This window comes from Candida tropicalis, assembly GCF_000006335.3.
Source record: "Candida tropicalis MYA-3404 genomic scaffold supercont3.11, whole genome shotgun sequence".
Classification (NCBI taxonomy): Eukaryota; Fungi; Ascomycota; class Pichiomycetes; order Serinales; family Debaryomycetaceae; genus Candida; species Candida tropicalis.
Window position 1 is genome coordinate 65903 of NW_003020040.1, and position 9454 is coordinate 75356.

The 9454-nt window shown below is 32.7% G+C and overlaps 4 protein-coding genes across 4 annotated transcripts; 3 read left to right on the top strand and 1 right to left on the bottom strand. All coding sequences in view use genetic code 12, as the record gives it.

Moving 5' to 3' along the window:
• Window positions 1-450: 450 nt before the first annotated feature.
• Window positions 451-1356, top strand: CTRG_05992 (uncharacterized protein; the record flags this gene model as incomplete). Its single annotated transcript, XM_002546468.1, has 1 exon — window positions 451-1356. The coding sequence occupies one exon, from the start codon at window positions 451-453 to the stop codon at window positions 1354-1356; it is 906 nt and encodes a 301-aa protein (XP_002546514.1).
• Window positions 1357-1831: 475 nt separating this feature from the next.
• On the top strand, window positions 1832-2911 carry CTRG_05993 (NADPH-dependent D-xylose reductase II,III; the record flags this gene model as incomplete). Its single annotated transcript, XM_002546469.1, has 1 exon — window positions 1832-2911. One exon carries the CDS (start codon window positions 1832-1834, stop codon window positions 2909-2911), a length of 1080 nt encoding a protein of 359 aa, XP_002546515.1.
• Window positions 2912-2960: 49 nt separating this feature from the next.
• Window positions 2961-4151, bottom strand: CTRG_05994 (uncharacterized protein; the record flags this gene model as incomplete). The annotated part of the gene is made up of 1 exon (XM_002546470.1): window positions 2961-4151. The coding sequence occupies one exon, from the start codon at window positions 4149-4151 to the stop codon at window positions 2961-2963; it is 1191 nt and encodes a 396-aa protein (XP_002546516.1).
• Window positions 4152-7538: 3387 nt separating this feature from the next.
• On the top strand, window positions 7539-9452 carry IFH1 (Ifh1p; the record flags this gene model as incomplete). Its single annotated transcript, XM_002546471.1, has 1 exon — window positions 7539-9452. A coding segment is annotated over one exon (1914 nt), but the record flags the coding sequence as incomplete, so codon positions are not given.
• Between the last annotated feature and the right edge of the window lie 2 nt (window positions 9453-9454).

Here is a 9454-nt window from a genome sequence, read left to right on the forward strand (position 1 = left end):
CATTAACTAGTTTGACAATCGGAAACATACATCTCAGAAGTGGTTTCTTTACCCTGTAATGATCTAAATGTAGCAATTACTATAAGGCAGAGATATTTCCTGGTTCTATAGGCAAAACAAAATGGCTCGGTCTGTTCAAACCAGAAACTCTACTCTAATCTACATCAAATAACCAACTATAAACCATGATTCCTTTTATCTCGTCATACATATATATCATACTCCATCTATCCCTAGATGATACATACATGTTTCATCTGATCTTACTAGGTAAGTTTTGAACAACTGTTACTACCATACAAAACCAATTTCCTGCATATGGGCGATCTGAATTGAAAATTTTTCTCTTCCCAAAGCTCTTCAAAGAAAGAGAAAAATATTTGTTCATCAAGCGTAACGACCACTACTATCCATAGGACTGAATCCCATTAAGTTTTTGTTAATCTAACGATGTCTGAATCAAACAATACATTTATGCATTTGGTCAGACCAAATGTTATAGCTCCAGCTGCTGGATCTGCCAATGGACCAGCTAATGTTAAAATTCAAACCCCAGCTATTTTAACCATTTTAGAAATTATATCACAACAAATTTTAAATAAAAGAATTATTGGTACTTTATTAGGGTCTCGATCAGATGATGGATTAGAAATCGAAATTAAAGATGCCTTTATGGTTCCAATTAATGAAACTGGTGATTCTATTGCTATTGAAGAACAAGTTCATAAATCATTATATCAATTATATAAAAAAGCTCATCCTAAAGAATCAGTATTGGGATGGTTTGGAAGTTCTAATAAAATAGATGATATTACTTCATTAATTCATGATTTTTATTCAAAAGGTGTTGATAGAGCTTTCCCATATCCTGCTGTTTATTTAAATGTTCAATATTTAACTCAAGATAACAAAGTTACTAGTCCTACTTTTACTACTTATATTGCTGCTAGTGTTGGTAAACCAGCTATTGCTGCTCAACAAGTTGGTTGGAAACAAGCTTCTACTCCAAATAATTCATATATTTTCACTCCAATTCCAAATGAAATCATTGGTACTACCACCATTAATCAAAACAATGATGTTTCATTCTTGAATCAAAACTTGGATTTAGTTAAAGAAAATATTCAATCTGTATTGAAATTCATTGAAAATTCATCAACTAAAAATGGTGCTGAATCAGATGCTGATTTAGATATTTTGAGATTATTATCAAACAATTTACTTAATAAATCTCCATTTACTAATCTTGCTGATTCTTTCAATAACCACAACCAAGATTTGATTATGATTGAATACTTGATTAGAGCTGTACAAGATCAAATTAGATTAAGCGAAAAGTTAAGCGCCGCTTTTTAGGTTTCAAATATATAGTGCATTAATAAACTGTATTCTTTTTTACATTTCTGAATCCAGAGTCACGTGAAACATAGCAACACAAAATTGCACGATATTTCGGGCGGTAAGTATTCTATCTTTCTTCGTGGGGTTGTTTGTGAATTGCCCCGTTAATAACGTTCAAGCTTGTGTTTCAGATAGTGGGGAGGAAGGAGAAAATAATTACATCATAGAGAAATAATTTGGTATTGTTTTTCGGATTAACTTTCCCCCAGAGATTTCAGAACAAGTAGTTGCTCCGCTTTAACAATAATCGAGATCTATTATATAATCGCAGCAATATAATCTAAGACCTTTTCTTAACTTGAATAGCTACATTTAGTGCATATCGTTTTGAAAAGAAATTGCTAATAGCAAGTTATTGCCCCCAAAGAAAAAATCCCACAACTCGGAAAGACTTTCTATCTGCCTTGCGAAAAATCTCCCCCCTGAAATAATGTTTAAATTTTTCACTTCTCCAACAACTATAAAGAGATCGACATTTCTCTTCAATTATTCTAGTGGTTTGTTTTCAAAATCATCAATTACATACTATAGAACCATGTCTACTACTCCTACTATTCCTACCATTAAATTAAACTCTGGTTATGAAATGCCATTAGTTGGTTTCGGATGTTGGAAAGTCAATAATGAAACTGCTGCTGACCAAATCTACAATGCTATCAAAACTGGTTACAGATTATTTGATGGTGCTGAAGATTACGGTAATGAAAAAGAAGTTGGTGAAGGTATTAACAGAGCCATTAAAGAAGGATTAGTTAAAAGAGAAGAATTATTCATCACTTCTAAATTATGGAACAATTTCCATGATCCAAAGAATGTTGAAACTGCTTTAAACAAAACTTTAAGTGACTTGAACTTGGACTATGTTGATTTATTCTTGATTCATTTTCCAATTGCTTTTAAATTTGTTCCAATTGAAGAAAAATACCCACCTGGTTTCTACTGTGGTGATGGTGATAACTTCCACTATGAAGATGTTCCATTATTAGATACTTGGAAAGCTTTGGAAAAATTGGTTGAAGCTGGTAAGATCAAATCTATTGGTATTTCCAATTTTACTGGTGCTTTGATTTACGATTTGATCAGAGGTGCTACTATCAAACCAGCTGTTTTACAAATTGAACATCACCCATACTTGCAACAACCAAAATTGATTGAATATGTTCAAAAAGCTGGTATTGCCATTACTGGTTACTCTTCATTTGGTCCACAATCATTCTTGGAATTGGAATCCAAGAGAGCTTTGAACACCCCAACTTTATTTGAACATGAAACTATTAAATCAATTGCTGATAAACATGGTAAATCCCCAGCTCAAGTTTTATTAAGATGGGCTACTCAAAGAAATATTGCTGTTATTCCAAAATCAAACAATCCAGAAAGATTAGCTCAAAACTTGTCTGTTGTTGACTTTGACTTGACTAAGGATGATTTGGACAATATTGCTAAATTGGACATTGGTTTGAGATTCAATGATCCATGGGACTGGGACAACATTCCAATCTTTGTTTAAATTCAATAAGATCTGTGTTTGTTTATTAATTAATAGATAGAAAATTTTTTTATATGGCATCTAAAACAGTTTGTCTACCTAAAACTAATAATTTTAATCTACTTACAAAATCATCTCTTTCGATATAAGCACCACATAATCTTCTTTTACCTGTAAATTCAGTTCTCAGGTGGAAACATCTCCAATTATCAAAAATCAAGCATTGGCCAGGCTTCAATTGATAAAAGATTTCATTTTCTGGAGAACTAATAATACTAACCCAATTACGAATAGCTTCATAAAATTTTGGTACATCATTTGGATTCTCCCAATTATCCATTGTTGATCTATCACTTTGATTCCATCTAACTTGTAATAATTCACCATTATCATCAAGTTTAAAAATAGGTCTTGGTTCATCTGGTTGAATACAAACTTTTTCTTCCCCGGCAGAATGAGCTGGAATTTTGATTCTTGTCATGATTTCATAACTTTCTGGATACTTCTCTTTCAAAATTTCAGCACATTTAAAAGCATCAACCAATGAAGTGGTACCACCAGTTCCATCATGATATAATAAATGGAACAATTGTAAACCTGGAGTATTTGACCAATAAGTACCATCAGTATGACTACTGATATCAAAATTTGTATATGCCGTATCGGCTTTAGCTAAATCAGAAGTAAAATCCCAAAATCCTCCATAATGAGTTGGTCTAATATAATTTAATTTTTCACACAATTTTTCAGTATCTTCAGGAGTAACAGGAACGTTATCAATAAAACAAAATCCATGTTTCCAAATTTTTAAAGACCAATCTTTAATAGCATCTTCATTATCATCTGTAGATTTCATAACATCATTGTAATCAACACTTGGTAAATTATTCTCGATATCTTTAACTTGCCATAATTCTCTTGCAAGTAAAGTATTTGCACCTTTTAATTTTTCAGTGATTGGAATTAAACGTGGCTGATAAGAATGTAATCTTAACCAATGGAAATCATATTTCGAAACATGATCATCTTGATCCCAAGTGATCTCCAATTCTTTGGCTGTATCATTCAATTGAATAGATTTTGGTTTAATATCTGGATTAATCAAAGCGGAATTTAATAATCTTTGTTTGGTTAAAGTGTAGTAACAATTTGAACAATGGCAATTGTCACGTAACCAGATATTATGATACTTGGATGATTTATCATCAGACCAAGTTAATTCAATCAAGTTTTCCTGAGGAGTAGCTAAAGTAACAGACATTGGTTGGTAAAAGTTGTCTATGGTGTCTAGATTGTTGTAAAATAAAAAAAAAAAAAGAAGAAGAAGAAAGTTAATTTCAGACAACCCCGGATTTCTCCTTTTGGTGGTTGTCCATTTGTCCTCATTTCTCGTACGCCCAATGATCGAATGATTTTCGTGGTAGCGGAGTGGAGGGGAGAAGGAAAGAAAAAAGCGGAAATTGATTCGACAACAACCGTGATTCGGAACTTGTTCATTAATTGACAGACTGGACGGAAAACAAAGTGATAATTGCTGTTGAACAGGAAATTATTGCCTCTATATATAGTGTAGTCCCTATTGGCAAAACTAGACATGAATAACTTGGCCATATGATGATTTACTCTCCTATAATAATTAATTTGGTTTTGAGCACAGGTACACGCACAAATTGTTTTTTCTCCTATTTTTTTTTTTTTGTTGAAGTATAAAAGAGAAAGTCAATCCCGCCCAATTTCAAAAAAATGCAATGTTCAAAATACTTCTATTTCTACAGGATATTTTATTTATTTCGAATTTGTCAGTGTTTAGTTTTGATTTTTTACAAATGATAATTTACTGAGTTTTGTAACGTTGTCATGATGCTAATGAACAGTGTATATGTGCTTTATTTTGTTCCATTTTGTTGTCTACTAACTTATCTTTATCATCATATCTAGCACAATGTAATTAGTTTTAATAAATGAATTTCTATACGAAAGTTATAATCCATTGATATTAAGTAGAATTAGAGAAAGGGCTACGCTATTCCATAACGCTCAACTCTTTGCGTTAATCTCTCTAATCTAAGAAGTATCAACACTACCTTCTCCTTTGAGTGAAGTCAAAACTTCATTGTCCAAATAGTTTGTTTTTTTTTTATGAATTATCCAGAACTTTTGATCCTTGTTAGTTTGTATATGTGAAAAATAAACCAACAATCTGCAAAGAGTGTATCTCTTAATTTATACACTGAAATGCACAAATACGATAGAATTATTTCCAGTTCTTTTCAATTTACCAGTTATTTTATTAACAATCGACTTCAGTATGACCGTACTCGGAGGACCCAATATGAGTCTTGGAATTAGAAGGAAATTTATACAAACTTACGCTAAAGATCATCCAAACTTGAGAAACGAAATGTAACTCAAGTGTTAACTGTTGAGATGGATAAAATCCCTGAGAGCATCAATGTTCTAGCCAGATGGCCAATTTCAATCAGTAGTAATAGTTAGGAACGATATATTCTAGTTTTGTATGTAATTAATATTCTAGAATTGTATCTGTGTAATTATACATTAATCTTGTCCCATTCGGTATCTACTTACAATACGGCAACAATTTCATGTTGAAATGAATTTCTTTTAAATTGGTATAATTTTTTGCGTAAAATTTTCAATTACGTAATTCAACTGAGGAGATGAGAATCTACCGAATTCAGACCCAGAACAATAACCCATACCCCCACACTTACACACACACTCACTCAAGAGGGGAGTGAGAAGAGTCTTAATGAAGTGAAATTTAACCCACACTAGACCCTATTGTAGCAATTGTCAATTACTTGAAAAATAACTCCACACGACTTATAATGAAAAACAATAGGAGCTGAGATGAGATGAGATGCAAGTTCGTGTGAGTGTAAAAAATTTGAAAAAAAAGGGGGGAGAGATAAATAGAGAGGGGGAAGAATAGGAAGAGAAGACAGAATTGTAATACAACATCGTGTGAGATCTTACAAAAGAAGACAAAACTGGATACGATCAAGATGGGAAAGCAATATAAAAAAAATAAATAGGGGGTGTAATGGTGAAGATTTTGATGATAGTAATAATAATTTTTAGCTCCTTGAAAAAAGTGAAATTTTTAAAAAAAAGTGTAAAAAAAAGAACAAGGAACCAATAGACGAGGGGATGAATATTCTGTTGATTTAACCCGTTTTGGGATAAAGTATGAACGTGTAACATCAAACTAACATACTAATGTAAAACAAATACGTTGGATATATTTGGTTATCTTCCTACTTCTACACACACACACGCACACGTTATCACAAGAAGTATAGAATTGAAATGAAAGATAAGAAGAAAAGAAGAAAGGTGTCAAAAATATTCTCCTTCTCTCCACTAAAAACACAATAACACAAAATACTTTTAGACCGATGTATTCTGTGTGAATTAATTTAAATCAATCATGAGATTTTTCTATTTTCCTCCGTCATTTGTACTAAACAAATTTATCTTGACTGTGGCTTTCATTTCTCCCACGAACTAGCTGTAATATGCAATAATGAGCATATTCCTTAGATAGTATCATGTAATTAGAAGGGGTGAAATGAAATAGCAAAAGTCGAATTGGGTGAGTGGGGGGCTCAAGATGAGGTTACATTGTCGTGCACCACCCAGCATTGTTTCTATTGTAGTTGTACTATTGTTGATTCAAGGAGTAAATTGATTTATTCAGTCTCTCTGTGAGCAAGTATCCAGTGTACGTTACATTGTGAGGGATATAGTGATACACATCTTGAATCCCAATTGAAATCATCTGTATAAAGCCGATATTAAATTTCTCTACCTCCAATCAGAAAAGCGAAACGAAACGAAAAAGAAAAATTAATCTCGCACTAAAATTTGCTGCGCTGTGCCGTGCTGTTCTGATCTGTCCCGTCCCGTGCTGCCGTGCATTTCTCCCTCGCTCCCTCGCCTTCCTCGCCCCCCTCAATTCCATCTTCATCATCATCGCACAACCAAACAAACAAACAAACAAAAAACAAACAAGGAACAGGAAAGAGAAAAAAAATTTTCCTGTTTAATATCAACATCTTCTTCTTGTCCTGCTTTGTTAATTATCAACAAAATACTATTCAATCTTGTTTTCCACTTGTTTCCAAAGGTGTTATACACATTAGAAGTACAAGCACTACAGTTATATACATATAGTTTGAGTTAACATATTTTTTTTTTTAGTATTATCACTCCAGACATTTCTCCCAATCTCATCTCCAGTATTAATAACACTTAGTTCATAATATATCGCATCCTATAAGATAAGATATTCAACAGTATAATACTATCTCATATATTAATACCATTTAGATACATTAATCTTTAAAAGAAAGAACAAAAAATAAAGGGGGAACAACAACTATTTGATTTTAAAAACAGTTTGTTACTTTTCATAATTTTTCTTTTCTTTTAATTGAGTTTCCAGATTATGTATAATTTTAGAAATAATTCAACCAAAAATCCATTTATTTTTAGCTATTTTACAAACCATTTCTTTATATCACTTTAAATTTGTTAACAGTATAGAGTTATAAAGGACTTCAACAGTTATTTTCACAAAGACTATTATATATCAAAACAAAACAATCACAAAAGGGAAGTAATGGGTCAAAGTAACAAGACTTCCAGAAAATCGGTAACACCAGGTATCCGCAAAGGTGGTGGTAAAACCGTTGGTAAAAAATTAAAGAAAACTATTCCAAGAAAGACCATTGATTGGTCAAAATATAACGTCAGCTCCGATGATGATGACGATGAAGACGAACAAGATGAAGATGAAGACGAAGAAGATGATAATAACAACAGTGATGAAGATAATTCACGCAGCATGAACTCTGATAATGAAGAAAGTGAACACTACAACCTTGATGGTTTATATTCACTTATTGATAAATCAAACAAATCCGTCGATTCTGATGCAAGTAGCAGTGTTGACGATGAAGAAAAATCAAATGCCGGTTATTCATCGAGTGAATCTGATGATATCATGTACAGTTCCTCATCTGATGAAGATGTCGATTTTGTTAAACTACAGATTGCTAGAGCAAGAAAGGGTTTGAAGAGTAAACCAAAAAATGATATTGCTATTGCATCAGATTCTGAATCAGAAGCTGAATCTCACTCTGAATCCGGAGTTGATGGCGAGTCCGAAGTGGCAGATGTTTCTACTGAGTTGAAACCAAAACCAAGAAGAAAAAGTTCGATCAAGTATGGTAGAAGGCGATCAGATGCTGTCTTGCCCGAGCTTAAATTTGAATTTGATAATCCTGAACAAGATGAAGTTTCATCAGTTGAAGAATTTCACGCTGCTCCTGTGGATCAACAGGAAGAAGAAGACTTGGGTGAAGATTTAGGTGAAGAAGTTGATGTTGACTTTTCTTCAAATATTCCATTAGATACTTTTGATTTTGAACATCAATTAATGGATGTTCCAAGAATTGGTGAAGAAGAATTGAATTCTGATGCTGAGTATGAATTCAACGAAGATGAGTTGATTGCTACTCTCGCCGAGAATGACGATGACGATGGTCTTTTGGATACACCTACCACCAATACTACTCCAAAAGAAGTTAGCAGACACAACTCTATTAGTTCATCGAATGTGGAAGATTTTGATGACGATGATGATGATAACGATCCATTTTTGAAAGAAGAAGAGAAATTCTTAGTCAAAGAGTTTGAAGACAATGGATTTGATGAAGAAGAAGGAGACGGTGATGACTTTGATTTATTTGAAACTGAATTTAATACAAATGAGCCAATTGTGAAGTATGAAAGCAATCATTCAAGTACCAGTGATGATGAATTGATAAACTTGGATTTCAACACCAACCCTTCAAAGAAAAAGAACCACCATAGTGAAGATTTTGATGACAATACTTACTTGTTCAATTACTTTTTCTCGTCTGATAACGAATCATCAAGTGATGAAATTGATATTAATATGGCGGATGCTGATGAATTATTTAGAGAAGGTATTGCCGATGATAATACAACAACAGCAACTCCTAATCAAAATCCAAATCAAACTCCTAGTAACAAATCTCCTGCTGAAGCATCGGAAGATTCTAATTATGATCTTCATAAAACCTTGTTTGATAATGATGGATTTGATGGATATGAATCGGGAGAAAGTACTGAAGAAGAACTTGATCTTCCACAACCAAATAAGAAAATTCAATCTTTTACTAAACCAAGTGAAGTTATTTCCAATGGTGCTGATCCACGTCCACCAGTTATTGGAACTTGGGTTACTTCAAATTATAAACCATTCAAGGTTATTGATGGTTCATCAGTATTATCTTTGGTTAGTCCACAGAACAACCCAAGAAAAGGTGTTATTGTACAATCTCCACATATTGCTTCCTCTGAAGATCTGGCCATTGGTTTAGATGAATTGTTGAATGTTGAATTGATTGATGATGGAAATATTGATGAAAATGATATTAAAATTTGGAGAGAATTTAATAATGATAATAAAAAGAAGATTCCATTGGGTGCATTCAGAAATAAATCAGT